This window comes from Primulina huaijiensis, chromosome 2 (genome assembly GCF_012295235.1).
Source record: "Primulina huaijiensis isolate GDHJ02 chromosome 2, ASM1229523v2, whole genome shotgun sequence".
NCBI classification, from domain to species: domain Eukaryota; kingdom Viridiplantae; phylum Streptophyta; class Magnoliopsida; order Lamiales; family Gesneriaceae; genus Primulina; species Primulina huaijiensis.
In genome coordinates, this window is record NC_133307.1 from 23,234,634 (window position 1) to 23,258,178 (window position 23,545).

The 23,545-nt window shown below is 35.0% G+C and overlaps 3 protein-coding genes and 1 pseudogene across 3 annotated transcripts; 3 read left to right on the forward strand and 1 right to left on the reverse strand.

The window, feature by feature from the left end:
- Nucleotides 1–6,271: 6,271 nt before the first annotated feature.
- Nucleotides 6,272–6,743, forward strand: LOC140957625 (uncharacterized). Its single transcript, XM_073414959.1, has 2 exons — nt 6,272–6,456; nt 6,554–6,743. Exons 1-2 carry the CDS (start codon nt 6,272–6,274, stop codon nt 6,741–6,743), a joined length of 375 nt encoding a protein of 124 aa, XP_073271060.1.
- Nucleotides 6,744–8,562: 1,819 nt separating this feature from the next.
- LOC140970652 (uncharacterized) lies at nt 8,563–9,626 on the forward strand (annotated as a pseudogene).
- A 241-nt stretch (nt 9,627–9,867) lies between these two features.
- On the reverse strand, nt 9,868–11,506 carry LOC140970651 (transcription factor DUO1-like). The gene is made up of 3 exons (XM_073432466.1): nt 11,148–11,506; nt 10,619–10,868; nt 9,868–10,533 (listed from the first exon to the last, which is right to left on the reverse strand). Exons 1-3 carry the CDS (start codon nt 11,354–11,356, stop codon nt 10,033–10,035), a joined length of 960 nt encoding a protein of 319 aa, XP_073288567.1. The 5' UTR covers nt 11,357–11,506; the 3' UTR covers nt 9,868–10,032.
- Nucleotides 11,507–19,155: 7,649 nt separating this feature from the next.
- Nucleotides 19,156–20,951, forward strand: LOC140970653 (homeobox-leucine zipper protein HAT3-like). Its single transcript, XM_073432467.1, has 4 exons — nt 19,156–19,448; nt 19,754–20,049; nt 20,161–20,240; nt 20,505–20,951. The coding sequence occupies exons 1-4, from the start codon at nt 19,250–19,252 to the stop codon at nt 20,740–20,742; spliced, it is 813 nt and encodes a 270-aa protein (XP_073288568.1). The 5' UTR covers nt 19,156–19,249; the 3' UTR covers nt 20,743–20,951.
- The last annotated feature ends 2,594 nt before the right edge of the window (nt 20,952–23,545 follow it).

Consider the following 23,545-nt stretch of genomic DNA (forward strand, 5'->3'; position numbering starts at 1 on the left):
TGTTGAGTATACCCTTTGGCGACCAACCGTGCTTTGAATTTATCAACCGAACCATCTGGATGATGTTTCACTTTGTACACCCATCGACAACCAATGGGTTTAATATTAGCAGGAAGGTCAACCACATCCCAAGTATGATTAGAATCCAGAGCTGCAAGCTCTAAATCCATGGCTTGTTGCCATCTCGGATCGCTAACTGCTTCATGATAAAAGCGAGGTTCTGAAAATGAAGAAATGGCAGCTGCAAAGGTTCGAAAGGCTGGTGAAAATCTGGAATAGGAAAGGTGTTGAGACAAGGGATACAAGCAGTGAGTAGAGTTACTTTGAGGCAATGTAGGGCAAGAGAAGTCTTGGGTCCACTTGGGAATGGTTTTAGTTCTACAAGATCTTCGAAGTGGTGAGACATGATCACTATTAGGTGATGACATAGTCGAAGACTCATTGGTTGATGGAGATGAACATCCATTATCAGGGAAAGTGTCTGGACAAGAAGATGATGTTGGAAATGGAGGAACAATTGGCACATTCTTGGCAAAAGGAAACATATTCTCATGAAATACAACATCTCGAGAGACAGAAAACTTCTTGGTTTGAAGGTTCATGACTTTATATCCCTTTTGAACATTGGAGTATCCAAGAAAAACGCAAGCTGCAGCTCGAGGAAGAAATTTATGCTCAATAGTCGGAGATGTAACATAACAAAGACATCCTAAAATCCTAAGATGATCATAAGCTGGACTTTTGTGAAACAAGATATCAAAAGGAGTTTTGTTTCCCAGTATAGGACTAGGTGTTCTATTGATGAGATAAACTGATGTCATTGCACAATCACCCCAAAATCTTAGAGGAAGAGAAGCTTGAAATCTCAAGGATCTAGCTATCTCAAGGATATATCGGTGTTTACGCTCAACCACTCCATTTTGTTGTGGAGTATAAGGGCAAGAACTGAAATGAACAACACCTTGTGAAGCAAAAAAATTGCTGCATTCTGATTTGAAAAAATCAGAGGCATTGTCCGATCGAATGGACTTAATTTTAGCCGAAAATTGGGTATTTATCATGGCGAAAAATTGTTTGAGAATCCCAAATATATCCAGCTTTGATTGCATCAGAAAAACCCAAGTCCCTCGTGAAAAATCATCAACAATAGTTAAGAAGTATCTCTCCCCATTGTATGTAGGTGTATTAAATGGACCCCAAATGTCCATGTGGACGAGTTGAAAAGGGATCAATGTTTTTGTCAAGCTTGATTTGGGAAATGCTAGCCTAGATTGCTTTGATAAGGGACAAATTGAGCAATGATTCAATGATATATTCTTGGCCAAAAAGGGCAACAAATGCATCCTAGAAACAGACATATGTCCTAACCTTTTGTGCCAAATGTCACAACTAACTGATGATGGAGTACTACTCACAAAATTATTCTGGTAACGCAAGGTATTACAAGCAGGAATAGAAAAATGCATCGAGTTTACAGTATGAGGTGAACTGAAGTGCTTGATCAGCTGATTAGCAAGATGATACAACTCATTCCTTTCTTTACCAATCCCAACTATCCTCCCAGTTGTTAGGTCCTGAAACAAACAAAACCGAGGATAAAAGGTGACAGAACAATTATGAGATTTGGTAAACTTGGAAACAGACAACAGATTGAATTGAAAATGTGGAACACAAAGTACATTATGCAAGGTGAGGGAAGGAGAAATGAATACTGAACCAATGTGGCTGATGGGCAGCTTATTACCATTAGGCAATTTAACAGAATTAGATGGATCAGCCATGGTTTTAGCATCTTGCAGCAATGAAGAACATCCAGTCATATGTTCGTTGGCACCTGTGTCAATTATCCAATTGGCACAATCTTTTGAGTGCATATTACCTGCCATATTAGCGACTGGTGGGCTTGTAGTATGTATGTTATGGCCTCCCAACATCTTTAAGATTTCAGCATATTGTTCTTGTGAAAAAACTGGAGCAGGAGAAATGCCATCTTCTGTCAACAATTCCTTAGGAGCATTGTCTTCAGCTAAGTTTACAGCCACAGTAGGTTTTTTTTGTTTTACAAAGCTTTTTTGATTTTTTCTATAATCTCCACGAGGTTGCTGCCCATGCAAGCGATGTCCTGGAGGAAATCCAACCAGCTTATAGCATGTGGCCTTAGTATGCCTTGTCCAATGGCAATATTCACAATAAGGTTGACTTTTCTTTGAATCCTCATAGGTAGGCTGATATTTCTTTGATTCCTCAGTTTTGTACTGTGTGGAATAGAACACGGAAGCTGGTGGTGAGACCACGGATATCAATGATCTATGGGACTCTTCCTGTGATATAATGGAAAAAGCCTGTCCTACACTTGGAAGTGGACTCATCATAAGAATTTGGCTACGAATTGCCATGTAGCTATCATTCAATCCTATGAGAAATTGGAGGAGTTTCTGTTGTTGATCGTGACTCACGTACTTCCTTGAAGTATCACACTCACAAGAAGGCAGTGTCACCAACAAAGCATACTCATCCCACAGAGTTTTGAGTTTCGAATAATAAGCTGAGATAGTATTATTTCCTTGAGTTAGACGGCTTATATCACGATGAAGAGAAAAAATGCGAGAACTCACTTTATCAAACTGTTCTTTTAAATCACTCCACACGATTGAAGCATCTGTCGAATATACAATTCCTCCATAGATTTCTTTAGATACAGTATTCATGAGCCATGAAAGCACCAAAGCATTGCATCGCTCCCACTGTTGTAAAGAAGCGTGGCCAACCGTAGGACGTGGATAAGATCCGTCAATGAAGACAATTTTATTCTTACCTTTCAACGCGATTACCATTGCTCGGCTCCAAATTCCATAATTCTCGACTCCAAGTAGTGGATCGTTCACCAAATTCATTCCTGATGTATCAGAAGGATGCAAAAACAATGGATCATTGAAATTACCTGAATTCGCCATGGCTAGAAATAAGCACTGATCAATTTAGCAAATTTTCAGCTGCTTCTTCAATCTAAGTCCTGTTCGTCGTCTCAATCGCCGCTTATGCAATTGTGATGATTGATTGATACAATTATTCACTGAATTCTGGCTGAGTAAACAAGATCCAGAATCGCGTCAAAGGATCGAATCGATCCCCCGCTCTGATACCATGTTAAATGCAGAAGAAGGATCCTGAAAAGTTCTTCTTGTATTCAATTGAATAATGAATCAAAAAAATGTTATGTGGCATATACAAATACTACTAACTATAACCGTAAAGTTGCTAAGGAAAAGAAGAACCAAAAACACGTTTCTTATCACTCTCAACAATCTCCAACTCTGAAATATTTTTAGCTTATAAGACGATTATAACGCAAAAAGAAAATTCGAAGTTTTCGATGTTAACGTTCTTGCATTTCAAATGACACCTTCAAGACATCATAGTAGTTTACTATGAGAAAGTTATTACCTTAATTAATTATATGACGTTTTCAATTTAAAAGTGGGAGGAACATGCATGTTTGAAATGTTTACAATTTCTGAAATCTATAATTATGTACCGATCTTTGTTCCTAATATTCGATCCAGATGTGGTGAAGTTATATATAGTCGCTAGTTTGTCCTGATGTTGTAGGAAACAGTGAGTGGTTCTGAATGTTTCGAACCCTGATCCGGCGGGTAAATAAACCATTGTTTTTATGTTTCAGACCCCAGTACGATGGGTGAACCGTTGTTCTGACCTATATCTAGTATGGTTAGATAAATGTGACTGATATCAGTTAACCACAAGAGACCTAAATATTTTAGTGCATCAATCCACATGGTATTTTTCTGTTCCATAAGCTATATTCTGAATTCGGCTATAGCGCATATCTGTGCTCTGTTTCTAACATATTTATGATTTGTTTCTTGTCATAAATGTGGTCATATGTTTTTCTGTTTCTGTAATAATATTATTACTTTGAAGATTATTATATCGGGAGAAAATTCACCCCCACTCTCCGTCTGACTTTCATCTTTCACTTCTTCCAGGTAGGAGTGAAAATGAAATTGAAGGACAAGAATTGGTAGAATTTGGGGCGGAAAGGCTTGTGATTTCCGGCCTATAAGACTTGATATTAACACTCTTTTTACTGCTGGTTTGAAGATTTTCGCTGCTCTATTGGTTCATATTTCATTCTGCTGTTGTGTTGTAGTTTTTGGTAGAAACGTTAATTTATGAAGTGTTCTGCTTTTGATTTGTAACGAGAACACCTCTACTTTTTTTTATTTTGAAGAATAAGACTTGATATTAACATCCTAGAATGTCACAAACACGAAGGACAAAATATAGTAGCAACTCGGTTGATAAACTAACCAAAAGATGCAAGAACATGTGTTATTACCTACTTGGTCAGCGGATCGCCTACATTGTTGCAAGAATGGTTTTTTTTTTATATACTTCCGAGGATTGTGTTCTCGAGCATTTATATGAAGATCGGGGCAGAGGCGGAGCCATCCTTGACACGTCCATTTCTTTTGATATTTCTCCATTGTTCTTTCTCTCTTCCCATTTCCCGTTATTACCTACTTGGTCAGCGGATCGCCTACATTGTTACTCATATTGAATGAAACGATCACTCTTAGCTATGAAACTTGTTAAAATAGTTCTTTGTATCAAGATGGAAGAAGAATTTTTTAGCATATTCAATGGTAATCTTAATTGAACTGGAGTTGGTTGGAAAAAATTGAAAACTGTATAATATCTAATGATTTTGATTCTAAGAAGAATTGAAAAACAAAACTTCATCTCATGCTTTTGAATGTATTGAATATTAAGTACTTTTGTTTCATATTTTAGAAAAGTTTAAATTCACGTACTTTTTTAATTTTATATTTTGAATTAATTAATTTTTTATATCAATTATAGTTTTTGTGCCTACCGGTGTGACACAATTGAGGCTCTCAATTAGGCTTTTCAACGAGTCCTTGATGATAATAAGCACATCAAAGAATGGGAGTTAAATTTCCTCTAAGAATGATAAAGTTGCAAAGATTCATCACTTGAAAGTGACGAGAAAATTTAGAGTATTACTTTTTTCCAATTAAAGCATCAAAGTAAATACATTTTATCTGAATGAGAGTTTCCTTCAATATCGATATTGTCCATTATATTAATGTCGTCCAGACCGCGCCTGCGTGACTGCACAATGGGCCTCTATAGCAGCTACTTCGTATTCGTCCTCGTTTTACGAAAATGATTGACCCAAGTTACTATAAAAGTCCATTGTAAGCTTATTATAAATCAATTTTAAATCTTTAATTTTTAAGACGTGGAACAAGGGTATCACAATCACCCCTCCTTCAGAACGCGACATACTCGTCGCGGTCTGACCCCTCGATCCACCAGCGCCGAGAATCTAAAGGTGGCTCCTACAGGTTCAAGAGGTGGCTCCCGTCATGTAGCATTTTGCCCCACATGTTCAAGAGGTGGCTCCTATGCACGTAGCACTTTGCCCCGCCTAGCACATATTATCCGGTGTTCCTTGCCGTGACTGGCTCTGATACCATTCTGCCACATCCCAGCCCGAGCCTGGGCCCGCGCCTGCATGACTACACAATGGATCCCTATAGCAACTACTTCGTATTTGTTATCGCTTTATGAAAATGATTAACTCAAGTTACTATAGAAGTCCATTATAAGCATATTATAAACTCATTTTAAATATTTAATTTTTAAAATGTAGGACAAAAGATATCACAAATGTGGTCATATCGAATATTTTTATGTATGGATACAATATTTAAATTTTTGTTAAAATTAGTTATTAGTGGTTATAACTTTGTATTGATAGAGATATCGTAAATATTCATCTTTACATAACATATTCACGATAGCTTATTTTGTATTTTTAATTTCATTTCTCATTCAAAATCTTATTATAACATTTCATCACCCTATCGTTACATCGTGCAAATTTCTGAAAATAGATTTATGAATATAGCCATAATTTTGTTCAAAACATAAAATCAGTATTAATGTGTCGCACCACACAATGCCACCAGCAAATTCTGTTAATTAAATCAAGAAAGAAAATTACAGATTTCAGGCATCCTAATAAAATTATTCACACCCATTATCGAGAATTTTTAAATCTCAAATTAAATACCATAAATACTTGCAAACATGTATTCCACGACCCACTATATAAACACCAAAACTTCACATATATTTTCATCATTTCCTCGAGCATATCGACTCCACAACAAATTAACACAAACTCGTCCCAGAAAACATTTCCGACCACGACATAAACATGTCGACTAATGCTAGGTCGTCGAACGAGGTTGGATGCTCGAATGTGTGTCGACTTAATGTATTTGCCCAACCATATATACCGTTGTCTCTTCAACAAGGAACAAGGATTCAGAAGTCTTTGTTCGTGACATTTTCTACTGGTTTTCCCATCTCTTCAGGAGAAATCTACGAGCACTTCACGCAGTTAAGTCCATAAAATTACATTTCTTTCTTATTATTTTTTTATATTCGAATTTAATTTCAGGTGTTTAATTTTAATCTCTCTTTTTTGTGCATGAAGGGCATACGGAAACTGTATCGAGTTCGTGTACATACACAGAGAGGAGGGTAAAGTTCCGGAGTTTGGAAGAATCATGTTTGTGTCGGCCGATTTGGCCGCTAAGATCTTAGGGAATCGGAGCGTTGTGAAGATGTTCATCCGGGGCAAGCCTATGTGGCTAAAGAAATATGTCTCCAGGCATAGAAATTAGGAATTTCTTAATTATAGATATATAAATAATAAATTAATTCATTGTATTAATCGATAATAAGAAAAATCATGGTTGTTTGCCAATTGATTAGATTTCATGTTTTCTTTGTTGGTGATTTGCGGTTGATGTAGAAAAGTTTTCCATTTATTTCTCCCTGAATTGACTTTCAACTATATAAAGACAAAAACTTGTGTGAGACTGTCTCACGGGTCGTATTTTGTGAGACGTATCTCTTATTTGGATTATCCATGAAAAATCATTATTTTTTATGCTAAGAGTATTACTTTTTATTGTGATATCGGTAGGGTTGACCGGTCTTACATATAAATATTCGTGAGACCGTCTCACAAGAGACCTACTCTATATAAATATATAAACAAAAATACAAATATAATCCATTATATTCAATTCATGCAACATATTTGTCATGTTGAAATAATAATCGCGGTAATTATATAAGATTTTTCAATTTATTCCCATTGTTAAACATCATAATTAATCTTATTGCAATAATATTATCGCACACAAATTTTTTGTTTTTTTATAAGAATACAAAAAATTATTATCGCGATTCAACGTGGCTATTCAAATTTTATTTTAAGATTTTGAAAGGTCTAAACTTGAAAAGGTATGTTCAAAATCAATGTGTTGCACCATATGATACTATGCATTAAATTTTCTTAAAATGTTCGCAATTTAGGAAATCTAGTAAAAACTTGCATGGTTGGCACCGATTAGTTTTCCGAAAAAGTCAACATTATAAGATATTTTAAATCTCATATTTTTATATGATAATCTCAAATTAGACAACCCCTCAATATATATATATATATATATATATATATATATATATTTGTGTGTGTGTGTGTGTGTGTGTGTGTGTGTGTGTGTGTGTTGTCACAACTTTAAGTTTTGTCTCACTTAAATATCGGAGATGATACATTGGAAAGATCATTGGCGCACTCTAACTCTTGTTCGTACATTCAGATCCATACAGAAGATCTGTCTGACCAACATCGATCGTACCACGTAGAAAACTTCGCTCACCATATCGGACCTGATGTAGAATTACCATGCAGTTNAAAAATAATATTTTCAATATAAATTAAATTTTTGACTCAATTCAATATATATCATATAATATTTATTCATAAATAAATAAAAAAATCTTTTTACGAAAAAAATAATACTTAAAATATAAAAACAAACTTTTTCTGATCATGCTAATCTAAAATCCATGTCACAAAGTTACATACCCACGTGAGTTTTTGTATCCAGGACAAAGAATGAATCACTGGTCCTCACGTGCGCTACGTTCAGGATATCCGGGACATAAACAAAGATTCAGAGTACACAGCTAGCGCCTAGCGGACGCTGCCACTTGTCCTCCTGCCACATTATGGCCGTAGACAACTGCTGTTTATCCCAGAACTCGACACCTCTCCTCCTCAACAACTCAGAAAAGCCATTTCCAATCATGGGCTCCTCCGAAATCTATCCTGAGCAACCTCAAGGTCATCAAAACGTCGTGGTTATGCGGCACGGCGACAGGGTAGATTACATCGATCCTGGGACCCGCCTCTGATTGATGCTGGGAAGGCCCGGGCTTTCCGCACGGGCTGGAAGATCAGGAAGCAAATCGGGATTCCGATTCATCGGGTTTTGTCCCTCCATTTCTCCGGTGCCTGCAGACGGCGTGTGGAGCGGTGATGGCCCTCTCCGCCGTGGAAGATAAGTTCGACGAGCTCGATGGTTTTGACTTCAACGGTGTCGTTATTGATCCCTCGAAAATCAAGGGTTGTTTTTTTTTAATATGAATTTACTGTGTTTTTGTATCTTCAAGTTGTCTGTAAATTGTAGCATAAGGAATACTTGGCGAATATGAGTGTCTGCGTTTTGCTTCTCAAAGTATGGAAATGGAAGAAGCTGCGTTGTTGGGTATGTGTGAGCTTTATTCCCAAAATAAATTAAATTGACTGGTGACAGAGATTATTTCCAATTTACACTGACTTTTGTCTAAATTGTTTCATGAATAAACCGATTTCTTTAGCATTATATCTGCCATTTGTCGTCGAATACGTTAATTATTTTGCGTAGGCGTGTAAGATGATTCAAAATCCTTTAGTGGGACTAACTTTTTTTTTTTGTAAGAAACCACTTGATTTTTTGCTGCATTTCCTTTTGTGACCTTGAAAATTGAAGTATATTATCTTCTGACCTCGCATATTTGTCTCGTCTCCGATAATATTCCATTGTCATCGTAATGGTTTTAAAGTATTTTCTCAGGTCTCAGTTGAATATGGATTTTGCGAGATGTTGAATTCCCGAGCCATCAAACCTAATGTGGCTCCCAAAGACGAAATTTTTAGTTTCGACATCTCAAAGTGAGAAGCAGAATTGCCTGCTGGCTCGGTGGATAATAGAGTCGAACAAATTTATAAAGAGGTATTCATTTCATAAAACTACTACATAAAATTTTTAAATGTCATGTACTAGTTCATCTTGTGATCAAAGTGGCTTCGCTTATAAAATGTAGCTACCAATATGGCAAGAAACAGCAGAAGGTACTTGGTCTCGGTATCTTGATGTGATCAAGGCTCTTGCCGATAAATATCCTTCTGAGAACTTATTGGTTGTGACACATGGTAAGCTTTTCCATTCCCAGTTTCTTAACTTATTTTCAAGTCTTGATTTGATGCAAATATCGATTACAATGACATTGGTATCAGGGGAAGGAGTGGCATCTTCTGTTTACAGATTCGTGAAAGACGTAGATATGATCTGTGAAGTTGAGTGCTGTGCTTTATTCACACTTGCGCAGACCTATCTTTTTTGGTGAATACAATTCTTTTACAGCTGGAGACTTAGTTGGTTCACCCGAAGGTCAAGTTGGCATAACATATCTTTTGTTTAACAAAGAATCAAGCAATCCCAATCAGAACTCCAACTAAAATCAGCATTTCATTCTATTTTTCTTTTTTGGTAATGGCCAGTTTTAGCCATATATTGAAGCATCACCTCTATTTTTAATAACATGTTGAACCTGCTAACTTGATTTATAGGATACATTGTTCTGGATACATCATTAGCATATGTTAGATCGTGATTTAAAGTTAATGTCTAATTTTAAGTTTAAGGGGGCCAACCGCAAGTACACTCGTGAACTCAATCATGCTGCTATATGAATTACTTAAATGTGCAAAGTACAAGAGGAAAAATAAGCATCTGCTACAAGTAACAACAACAAAAGCCAATGAGAACCTAACTACTGGACGGCTAAAGAAACCCTTCATGACCATTCTGAAGGGCTTGGAAGTGGTTCAATCTGATCAAACATGTCCATTGGAGGGAAGTCTTCAACAAAAGTATCGGGCATAATCTTGGCACTACCAGAAACTTGAGAGCCACTCGTAAGTGCAAAACTTGAAGGCACGATAGGAAGCTTGGCAGTGCCTAACATGGACCCGCTAGCATGTCCGAACACATCCAAGAAAGTAGGATCTCCAAACCTAGACACAAATTCTTGGCTTTCTACTGGTACTGATAAATCTGGTTGAAATTGTGGAATCTGAAAGAAGGGGAGGTGCAACTGTGGCTCGAGAAATGGTTTCTTTTCAAGATCATAGTAAAGCTGAAAAAGGCTCGAATCATAATAGAGTGAACTTGGGTAGGTTATATCCGGCAGTGGCTCCATCTTGATTGCCTTCTCGGTGTCATGAATCCTCGATGATGAGAAGGACTGGGATTTGGTCACTGATTCTTCCTCTGTTGATGAACTGAACTTAGGAGCCTGGAATTATGATACAAGATCATAAGTATCAGAATTCCACCTATTTGTGCCGTATTGTGGAGGAAAAAATGAATTTGATTCTTACTTCTACAGAAGAAACATCATGGAAGACATGGGCCTGGAATTCCTTGATACTACTCTTGTGTGATCTGCTGGATGATGGTGCAGATGTCTGCAGGATTCTTGCGAGCCTCTTCTGCCTGCTGCTCCAGAAATTCTTGACATCATTGTCCGTTCGTCCGGCCAAATACGTGGCAATGCGTGCCCATTTGTTCCCGAATTGTGCTTGCAGATCAATCACTGTTCTCTCCTCCTCTGCTGAAAATTTCACCCCACTATAGAAAACAAAAATACTGATAAATAACAGAGAGGAAAATACGAGTGAGTGATAAAAAAAAACTAAAGACAAAAAATAATTAACCAAATATCACAAATTGTCAATATCTAAACTTTAGCACATTAGAATCGACGAATGCAAATTTAAAGCCCTTTAGCGGAGACTTCCTCCCTACACAAATGCAAATTGCAGTAAAATGCACGCAAAAAAAACATGAGGGTAACCTCAAAAAGTACACTACCAAAAATCCGTAACTTAAAGCACAAAAATTGCGTACTTCTTCAAGTCAGGTCGGAGTTTATTGACCCATCGGAGGCGGCACGACTTTCCGGTACGCTGCAACAGCCCTTTGGATCGAATGGAGCTCCAATCTCTCGGCCCATACTTTTTCACGTGATTCAGCAACACTCGATCTTCTTCTTCCTTCCATGGCCCTTTCTGAATCTCTTCCATTTCGTCGTAAATCATTCTGCTCTTCCCTTCCATTATTCTATTCAGCAACAGTTTTAAAACTATTTCGATCGATTCAGCGCCAAACCTTACAGGGAAAGGCAATTCACGAAGAAATCTCCATGCGTAAATGGTGACCTTTGGCAAGAGTTCTTCAGCGGACTTTTGGTTTCGATTCGTGAAGTGAGATATTGTGTGTTTTTCAGTGTGTGTATTTGGGGGACACTGACGGTTAAGGCGGTTATGGCCACTATCTGCCCACTAATTAGCCCACATTCTCAACCTTCAAATTAGATTGAGGGGGAATTCTGAAAGTACGGAATTGCCCTCCTCCTGAACCACTAAACCATGATTTATCGAATTTTCTTTTTTTTTTAAATGATTTTTTTTATTACAACTCACGCGGGGAAGGGGATCGAACCCGGGGAACCGGCTATTCCGGCAGGGGGTGAGATCACTGTGCTACAAGCCCGGTCTCTTTAAAAAATGATTTAAATGCTCTGTGGTTAGAATTTCAAAATTTAAAAAAAAAAATTTATATATTGATTGGTGAAAAAAACAATACTTAATTTCGATGGACCAATCAAATTAGATTGTTTAAAATTGGGCTTGGATCTAAAATTTTAAATACCCTTTCTGCTTAAATCCAATTATGATCCTGCAGTCTAGCCCACCCAGTAAAACCCACTTGGCCCATCACTTACTTTAGAGTTAAATAAAACCTTATATTTTATTTAAACATTAAAAAACCTTATTGGTAATGTTTTTACTTATGAAATCTTTAAAACTTTTCATTGAAAATTGGAATTTTTTTCGGTTTAAAGGGTGTAATAATGTGATTGAAAATTATTTTAAAGTTGTGTGATTAACTATGTGAGTCATGCCTTGAATGTGAATAAAGAAATTCGTCCATCAAAATAAGTTCAATTTCATATCGACCATCAATAAAATCTAAATAAGAAAAAAAAGTCTATTAAACATTTTTTTAAAAAAAAAGACAAAAATTTGTGTGAAACGGTCTCACGGGTTGTATTTTGTGAGACGGATCTTTTATTCGGGTCATCTATGAAAAATATTACTTTTTATGCTAAGAGTATTACTTTTTATTGTGAATATCGGTAGGGTTGACCCGTCTCACAGATAAAGATTCGTGAGACCGTCTCACAAGAGAATTACTCTAAAAAAAATACACTTTAATTGTGATGTCATTTTATAATAGTTCAGTTGCATATTTGTAAGCATTATAAATACTAGCGCCAAATGTACATGCGCTACGTATGAGTTTTTTAGTAAATTTTTTTGGAAAATAATTAATTAAATATTTTGATTTAAGTCATTTGCGGTAATATGTGTTTTTATCATTTAAGCACAATTGTTTTTATTTTAAAAAATTCAAAAAAATTATGACAACAAATATTTTTATTTTATAAAATTACGCTGTACTCTTCTCATTGTTGTTAGACAACGTGTTTTGGAAGTGGCTCATCTTTTAAGCTTTACAATATCACGTTAGTGAAGAAACTAAACCACGTGCACAATCTAAGGAGCATGTTTTTATTCACTTTTGACTCGGATTTTAGGTACCCGAAATCTCGAATATCGTAAAATTGCACGTTCAAAATATAATAATAATAATAATAATAATAATAATAATAATAATAATTATCACTATGATATATCTATAATATTTATTAAAGTTAAATCATTACTATAGTGGTGAAGTTTATATCATATTTTTCTTCACTTTCTATTTTTTCATATCATTTCGATTTTAAAATTTAAAAACTTTCAATTTAAAATTAAAAATAATTTATTTCTAAATTTTTTATATAAAAAACGTATCTGGAAGTTTTTCTCGTATATAAGAAATTGATTTAGTTTCAGAACTAAAGATAGTAATTTTCGAACAAGCAATCAAAATTATTATGGAGTATCTTCCGGATTTGGTATTGTTCCTCAATGATCGTAGTACCACATATTTCTTGACGCGCTCTAATATTATCACATTTATAAATAATCATCTCTTATAACATATGCTCAACACCGAATCTTCTTAAAGCCCAAATTTCCATTTCACTTACTAGTTGTCCTTTATTTTGCTCTCACAATAAAATATTTATATTAAGTAATAATTATCGAATTTATATATGGTATTAACAAATCATAATAAAATTAGGAGAGAAAATAGTATGTGACTTTAATTTTCAAATGCTGAATTATTATATTTCGACAAAGAAAGATAATGCACAATCCAAAATGCAATGATTGAATATTGTTTGTACCTTTTTTGGAATTAATAAATGAACAATTATTACATATCTCAATCTATCATCATTTCCCAATAACCCACTGGTTTCTCCTTTGTTTTTTCAGTAGGTTTCCACTTACGTTTTTTTCCATAACACTAATATGAGAATATCGGATACATGTGGTGAAGTTCGAGACAACTGACAATCAATATTTATCAAAATTAAAAATTCAAGAAAAATAAAAGGAGAAGTTGGTAAAAAATCTCCAATCAAAATATTTTTTTGGGTTCACTCTCTACCCACAAAATTGTGGTACTATGTCATACAAATTGTGGTACACTTCATGTGAAAATGTGGTACTAAAAAAATACCCAGGGACTGAACACAAAAAAAACGACAGCTGGGGAATGAAGACTAATTTCCCGAAAATAAAATATGTAAATATTATATAAAATTATATTGGAGTTTAGAATTTATTAAATTTCTCAACAATCAACAAAGCATACGTATTGAGTAAAGTTGGTACCTGTCTCAGTATAGATAATATTTGGGATAAAATGAAAATATTACTGTATTTTAAACAAATATTGATTTCATTTCATTTAAATAATGAAGAGAATAAATATAGAATCATAAATAAATAGAATCAGCGACTTATTAAAGCAACAAGGGTGCCACAGAACAGCACGTGGACTCTTTTTTTTTACATTATTTTTCTTTTCTCCCCTCCACTTTTTTTTATATTGAACACCACCACCCCCACGTGAACACGTGATTGCCCCCACCACCACCTACACAAAATTGTTTTACNAAAAAAAAAAAAAAAAAACTTTTGAGTAATACATATTTAAAAATAATAATTTATTTATCGCTATGTATCTCTCCCAATATAGCATCCTATTTGGATGTCCAAATATATGTCAAGATTTCATTCAAGTCCTATAAAAATTTAGGATGTATTTTCTCTATTTAATAAGAGTAATCGCATCGTGAAATTCGTTTTAGAATTTCAAGTATATGCTAAAAGAAGGAACCCAATTTTAAAATTATAAATGGAGCATTCGAAGTTCAATTGTAGATTCGAAAAATAACCCTACACTTAATTCCACTTTCTAAAATAACCCTAGACTTAATTTCAATAAAATGGTAGTGGAAAAGTATTTCAAAAATAGAATAATATATTCCAAACACGAAGTTTGCATGTCGAAATTACTAGTGGAGCTTATATATTATCCTTCATGTTTGATATACTTGTACATTATTAGTCTTTTAACTCGAAAAACATAGAGTCTCTACGTATTAGTTTGCACTTTGACCCATTTACCTAGTTCATTGAGGGTCATCAAATGACGAGATTGGATGTAGTTTCGAAATAAGTAGGAATCAATGCATTGTAGTCAAGGATTCACCGCTCATACGTGAGTGAAGATCTCATATGATTTGATGAGTTAATAGTGCAAAAAATATCTATCCAGAGTAAGAATGTTCATTTGGGAAAGAGGTTTCCTCAGTTCCACGTATCATATCACTGTTATTATTCAAAGATACATCACATCGTTATGAAATTCGTTTGCAACTCTCGATATATCAATTGTTGCATATTCGATCGGGTATGAATCGAAGATACCGTACCATACGCTAATTATAATTCAAGATTATTGCATTCAACTATCAATGATACTCAGGAGATCATGGGGTGATGCTCTAGAAGCTCTTACCATGATATGATGGATGTGATCAGACTTGAGCTCTGACGTTCTTGATCAAGGGGTTGATGAAAATAATCAGGCTGATTAGGATAAGCTCGAATAAGAACAAATGTTTTTCTGAATCACATGAAATTGTGATTCCACGACGAGTTGTATTCTCGAACCATTGAGGTTCACATAAGTATTGGATTATGTGTTCTCGTTGTCTCGTTGAGATAATCAAATTCAATGAGTTTTTCGAATGTAATTTGTTGTAGATCAAAAAAATTTCTTATAAAATAGTTTATAATTTGATTTCATGTAATCAAAGTTGTCGAATTTAGCTTAATTGCTAGTTAAGCGAGGAGAATAGAAATTCATATATTATTGAAGGTATTCACAAAATTGGCACCAAATAAAAATGGATCGGTGGCAATTTTATAATTCAAAAATTTCAATTTTATGTGAACGAGATTTGAACCCTCAATTCATCGGTCTTGTCTGATTATCGGTCGATGTTATAACGAGTTCACAATTATTTATTTAGTAAATTTAGAATATGCTAATTAAATAGCAAATTATAAGAGTGATTGCTAAGTGCAGCATTTTCATTGAACATTTTAGAAGAGTACATAATAGATTAATTAATTGAGTAATTAAATAAAAATTATTTAATTTAAAGCACAAATAAATATATGTGTGTGTATGTGTACGCACACACACATATATAAAATATATATGTATTGTTATCAAATTTTGATAATATAATTATGCATTATATATTCAACACCGAAGAATACATACATGAGAGTTTTTTAATAATGAAAATACAATATCTTTATTAAAGAAGAGTCTTGATTAGATATGAATTAAAATTTATAAATACTTCCTTAAGGGTTTTATATGAAATAACATAATTTTTGCACACAAATTTTTGTCCCAAAAAAATCTTTCTTTCTCTCTCACACAAAAAAATTGGCCACCTCCTTCTAGGGATTCAGACAACACCTTCCATTGAATCTCCTCAGTGCTACAGCCGATTGCCGTCGCCGCCTTTTGGAATTTTAAATTCCGACAATTTATCATCGAAGCAAACTTCGTTTAGATCTCCAGTGCAATTTATACGAGAAATTCAGTTTCTAATCGTGGACCTAATTTAAGAGATTGAAGAAAGTGATTGATTCCAGTATATCGTTTGTATGTATTTACAAGAATGACCAAATCTACTAATCACGGATTAATTCAATGTCCAACGTTCTTAAACACAAAGGTAAAAAAATCTGAACGTTATATTCATAATTTAAATCATATGAAACTCAAGAAAATTTTAACTGTTAAAACACAATCCGTTGTTTCTTGAATATGATAAAACAGTTCGTTAATATATTAATAATTTAAAAAATGTGACATAGCTATCACATGAGTTGTAGAATGGCGCGTGCGAACAAGGGTCTTCGTAGGAGCGTGGATAAGAATAGACGAGGACTGGTGACGATGACATAAAGAGGGAGTATCCAATGATTGTAGGCAAAGTGGGTGTCGGGCTTGTGAGAGGCATGGTGCAATGCACGAGACTTTTCATGTGTCCCACCTGTTGCCACGTGTCGACCATCGCACGTGAACTATGTTGTTCTGCCCACGTGATTCAACCTCACCAGCTACTACTTCCCCAGTAAACCGAGATTCCTCCGCATCCAAATCCCCACTGATATGCTTCTCTTTTTCATGTATAAAAATATTTTTCATTGCAGTGCTTTTTTAAAAAAACAATCTCCTCCATTTATTATTATTATTGTATTTTTTAAAAGATTGAATATAATCATGTGATATAGAACCGGGATAATCAATTGATGTTGATTTTATTAATAAAAAGTTCAAAGAAACTATAATATCACTTTTGCGGAAGAACCATGAGATGAAATTATCAACGCTGACACTATCGTGAGATACAGTCATCGACATCATCTCACCAACATCCTCTAACCATTGAGCATGCTTTAAAATTATTGATAAGAATACCGAACCCTAAACATCTATTCATACTACAAAAAAAATACTTTTATCGTACACAAATACATTTTTTATATAAATATTTTTGAAAAATATAATTTAAATATTTATATTTGTTTCTTTGTGATTAATTGCTTATATTGTCAAATTCTATATTAATCAATTTTCTTTGTTTTGTTCCCAAATTTTAGTATTTTTTCCCGATATGTTTATGATGTAACACTAGTGTGACATCAATATGATAATGTTACACGTAATAATACATCAATATTCTGATATAAAAATAACAAAAATTATCAAAAGTTAATATAGATTAAGACTGGAATTTGATACTATAAATGATTAAATAGTAAATAAAAAATATATAAATAACGAAAAATTGTGATTTTTCCTAAATATATAAAAGGATGCGCGTGTAAGAAAATGCATGGTTATTACTTAGAAATTTCAAAAAACAAAGGAAATGCGAACTTTCAAATTGATAAATTTGTAGTGGTGATATTTTTTTAAACGAGGACTAAAATATAAATATCCCCGAAAATGGAGCTACCTGAATTATATATATAATCACATCATTATTATTTTTAAGATCGAAGATGAGATTGTCATAATTAGATTTTGATCATGAAATCTTATATCAAATTTGAGACATGTGTAAGATGAACTATAAATAATCGAAAATAATATCACATCGTTTTCATTGTTCCGCAAGTTTTATATTTGAGTCCATTTATTTGGATTGATGAGATTACGTTATGACAAAGAAAAAAATTGAGATTATTAAAATGTTTGACTCTGATTTGAAATAATAATTAAATAATAATAATATATTTCATTTGATTGAATTTATTACTTTGTCAACATCTTGCTAGCAATTAACACGACAGAAACCGGTTTCCGATCTAGAGGAATATCTGGTAACGTAGTATTTGTACATCATTAATTAATTGTTTTAATTAGTATCATAAATTATTTAATAAATTTAAGCATTAAACCTCAAAGAGACAAAACCAAACCGCACTTCACGTTTCTCACACGCTTGTGGGTTCCATCCAATGGTGCCGTGTAAAAAAAAATTTGTTTAGTAAAAAAATGAAAAAAAATAATTATATTATAATTTTTTTACTGTGTGTTTTATATCTGACCGGGGTTCATTCACCAATAAATTCAAATTTGACTTAGAATTTAATAATATATTATTTTCAAGTCAAGAAAAAGAAATGTATAAAGTGACACCGTTCCGGTAAAAGCCCTTTTAAATGGGGAGTCTCGCATAAAAGCAAGATTTGACTTAACCATGGTTAGCTTTTTGGTAACTCGAACTTGTCGTTGGGACATGTTTGGAGAAATCTCATTATAAGTTTTGTTGTTAAATGCTCACCTAAAGATTGACTTGATCCAAATTTTGATAAATACATGATTTTAGATTAACGCTTGTACCACTTTTCTTGAAGTAAATTCGCAATTCGTTTGTCCCAAACAAGGACTAAAACCCCAAGATTGAACATTGAATAGATGTAGGTACTAGTCAAGTCAAATCCCATGCAAAACTGCAAAACGAAACTCAAAAAAATCAACGCCAAATCCTATCATCATGATTGACCCAACACACATTTCTGACACGGGTATCATTGAACATCTCTCTTGTATCTCTATACACCTCATGTATATACACATACATATATGTATGTATGCGGTATATATATATATATACGCGTGTGTGTAGGTTCTGACCTATGTCATTTAAAATTTTCACTGTAATCAATATTTTTTGCAATAATTATCATTATGAAAAAGCTGTAACCTTTTCTTGAAAAATAAATAAATAAATTAGCCCATTTCGGATGCCTCTCTTGTTCTCTTGGATTATAACGAAGTCTCTGTAAAATTATCATCTCCAAAAGAGAGAAACAAAAGTTGGTTTGGTATCTTTTCTTTTGAATTGTGAGAAGAAAAGGGGGAGAGAGGAAAAAAAGGGGGAGATGGCAAAAAAAGATGATTGTTTGGGGTTGAGTTTGAGCTTGAGATGCCCGGAGAATCTGAATCCTGACCCTCTTCCGCCGCCTTCCGCCACGAGCCTAGCGGCAGCGTCCCCCTTGCCGTTGAATCTGTTTAGATCTCCTTCACCTTTTATGCAGCTGCAAAAAATTTCAAGAACTGATGCATTTCAAACTGTCGCAGGTATCTGAATTGGTTTAGAAATTGGTTTTTTTTTTATTCTACCAAATCTTTGCATGTGGATTTTCGTTCAAATCTTAGCTGAATTTATATAAAATTTCAACTTTCAATGTCCAAAATTTGATTGTTATTTAGCCAAATTACTCTAACGCATACCCCTGTAATTAAGTGTTAATTGTTATCCTTTGTTACTAGTTAACAATGACATATTGCATGCATATTATAGTTGTTAGTGTCTCATTTAAAGTTAGTCTTTTCATCTATCCTGAAAATCTAAAAGGAGATCTTTTCAATCTTGAAAATTTCAGCTTTCCAGCCGGAGCCCAGAACATTTCTTGGTGGGATCGATATAAATCGAACATTAACTGTAGTAGAATGCGATGAAGATGAAGAAGTGATTGTTACATCCCCAAACAGCACAGTTTCAAGTATAAGCGGTAAGAGAAGTGATAGGGAAGTGAACGACGGAGAGAGAGCGGCGAGCAGCTCCATGGAGATAGAGGAAGACGGAGGCGACGCGGCGTCGAGGAAGAAGCTCCGCCTGTCCAAGGAACAGGCGGCGGTGCTGGAAGTGACTTTCAAGGAGCACAGCACTCTGAATCCGGTGAGCAGTGGCCTTTTACGAAATATCCCGAGAGTATGCCAATTTATTTAGCCTTAATTATTATCAAAATTAAATTGCTTTCTTTATTATTTTTTTTTAAAAATTTTTCAGAAGCAAAAAATGGGATTAGCGAAACAGCTAAATCTGAGGCCTCGGCAGGTCGAGGTGTGGTTTCAGAACAGAAGGGCAAGGTTGGTAATAACTGTACGGATCTTTTACGAAATAATTAGATTGACCAAATACAAAATTTTATAAAATTTGTATTTGATTTAGAATTTTAAAAAAAATACCAGATTATGATAATCAATTAGTCAGGTTGAAACCAAATTTTGTGTAATTTTATATTTTGTTTTATTTGTTGAAAATTTCATTATTTTAGTAGAACTCGTCGGAACTTTCCATCAAGTACCCACAAAGATATGCTAGATAGTATATTGAATGTGTGGATGGTGCAGGACGAAGTTGAAGCAAACAGAGGTAGATTGCGAGTACTTGAGACGCCGTTGCGAGAATTTGACAGAGGAAAACAGGCGATTGCAAAAGGAAGTGAACGACCTTCGAGCTCTGAAGCTCTCCCCGCAATTTTACCCTCCAACCACGCTGACAATGTGCCCCCGGTGCGAGCATGTGGCTGCAGCAACCCGTGCTGCCCCCAGCCGCCAACCTGTCGAGACCAGTCTTCCCAAATCGTGATCGAGGAGGGTGCATGTAGATATGGGCATTTTGTAAAGAATAGATGAATTGAAAGTGTGTCGATTTAGTTTATGCGACGGTACAGAGTACTGCCAGTTGGTTTATTAGTTTCGGATCCGAGATTGTTAAGAAGCGTTGAACTTTTTTTAATTTTTTTATTTTACAAAGTGAATGAAAAATTAATTAGCTAGTGTAGTTTACTTTGGAGCATATCAGTTTTTAATTAAATTATATGTATATATGAAGTGAGTTTCAATTGACCTTTTGACTTTATGAACAAAATTATATGGTGAGCAGATAGCACATACACAAATCATGCAATCGAACGAGTACACAATAGTATTCGGCCCATTTGATAGTTTGTCGAAACAGCAATTGAAATAATGTAACTATATTTTTTTTAAAAAACAAATAATGTAACTATTTAGATACCTAATATGTATGCAATGTTTGATATTAAAATTTATTTCAGTTGACTTTGGTTTATTAAAAATTTCGTGACGCGACAGCATAACGATTACTACACGTTTAAAAACAAAGTAGGTTTGATAAAATGTAGCGAGTGATCATATATTTGGTGGATAAATAATTACATGTCTTAAATAAATAATGCCGATCGGAAGGGTTGAGTAGGATAAAACATCCTATCCAACCTCAAGCTCGACAAACACGATTTGTGAGTGAGAGTTTTCAAATGTGTTTTGTTAGGTGAGATTTTAATAAATGTGGATGGAGCTCACATTAATTAAAATATTAAAAATAACAAATCCCACATCGTGATTTTTTCGAAGTTGGCTTAAGAATTTTGTTACAAATTGAGACTTCCTTGTCTGCTTTTAGTATCCCAAAATCAAAAGCTTTTTAGCTTTGATAAAAAGAGAGTGCATAGAAAAAAAGAGTGTATTTTTTTCTTGAGTGCGGGAATTCTCTTTGTGTGAGTTAGAGAAATTATTTTCTCGGTATACTCGGGTTGGGAGTGTGAGAAATATTGAGTGTATTGGTGTATACACTTGTTTTAATATTTCTTCAAGTTATAAAAGTTGCAGTGCTCCGTGGACGTAGCCTATATTGGGTGAACCATGTAAATCTTTGTGTTTTTGTTAATTATTTTATTCCGCATTTTTGGGTACTATATTATCATCGTGGTTGGCATCGCTTCGGGGGTGTAATTCCCCAACAACTGGTATCAGAGCCTTGTTGTGAAAATTCTTAAGAATTCTGAGTATGCTCTGTGGTTGCAGCTTTGTCTGATCTTCCACATCAGAAAAGATTTTTTAGATTTTTTGCTAAGGCTAGAGAAGTGATGGCCAGAGATGATGGATCGGGACCAGGAATCAACAAGTTCGACGGAACAGATTTTTCGTTCTGGCGGTTACAGATAAGAGCTTATATGTACAGTAAGAAGCTGCATCAACCTCTATCAGGAAAGAAACCGGAAAAGATGGAGGATGATGATTGAGAGCTCCTTGACCGACAGGTTTTAGGTGTCATACGATTGACCCTAACAAAGAACGTGGCGCATAAAACCACGGAGGAGATGATGACCATTCTATCAGACATGTACGATAAGCCATCAGCAAACAACAAAGTACATCTCATGAAGAAGTTATTCAACTTAAAGATGGGAGAAGGTGCTTCGGTGGCAAAACACATAAATGAATTCAACACGATTGTCTCTCAGCTGACATCGGTGGACATCAAATTTGATGATGAGATTCGGGCACTTATTCTTCTGGCGTCTTTACCAGACAACTGGGAACCAATGCGGGCAGCGGTTAGCAACTCTGTTGGAAAAAGAAAACTACAACTCAATGATGTTATAGATCAAATCCTTGCTGAAGAAGTTCGCAGGAAAGACTCGGGTGAAGCAACATCATCGAGATCTGCTCTAAATCTTGATAACAGAGGAAGAGGCAGGAGTGGTGAAAGGAGTTCCAACTGATAGCGCGGTAGATCCAAGTCAAGAAATGGAAAAGACAAAAACATATTTGAAAAGAATATGAAGTGCTGGAGCTGTGGTGAGACTGGTCACCTGAAAAAGGACTGCAGATCAACGAAGAATAATGCCAATGCTGTCACTGAGGAAGTACATGATGCTCTGCTATTATCCATGGAAAGCCCTGTTGATTCTTGGGTTATGGACTCGGGAGGTTCGTTTCATACCACCGGTGATCGCGATGTATTTGATAATTACATCGCTGGCGATTACGGAAAAGTTTTCCTGGCTGATGGAAAACCCTTAGAAATTGTTGGTATGGGTGATGTACGGATGAAGATGTCAAATGGATCTGTCTGGAAAATCAACAGAGGCAGACATGTACCAAAATTGACACGCAATCTGGTCTCGGTGGGACAGCTCGATGACGAAGGCCACAATGTGACCTTCGGTGATGGTTCCTGGAAAGTGAACAAAGGAGCCATGATTGTTGCTCGAGGAAAGAAAACTGGAACATTGTATATGACTTCCAGTTGCAGAGACACATTAGCAGCTGTGGATGCTGGAGCCAATTCAAGTCTATGGCATTATAGACTTGGACACATGAGTGAGAAGGGAATGAAGATGTTGGTGTCAAAAGGAAAGCTACCAGAATTAAAGACTGTTGAACACCAACTATGTGAAAGCTGTATCTTTGGAAAGCAGAAGAAGGTGAGCTTTTCAAAAGGCGGTAGAGAACCGAAAGCAGCAAAGTTGGAGCTGGTTCATACTGATGTATGGGGACCATCTCCTGTGACATCCCTTGGAGGCTCGAGATACTATGTCACATTCATTGACGATTCGAGTAGAAAAGTTTGGGTTTATTTT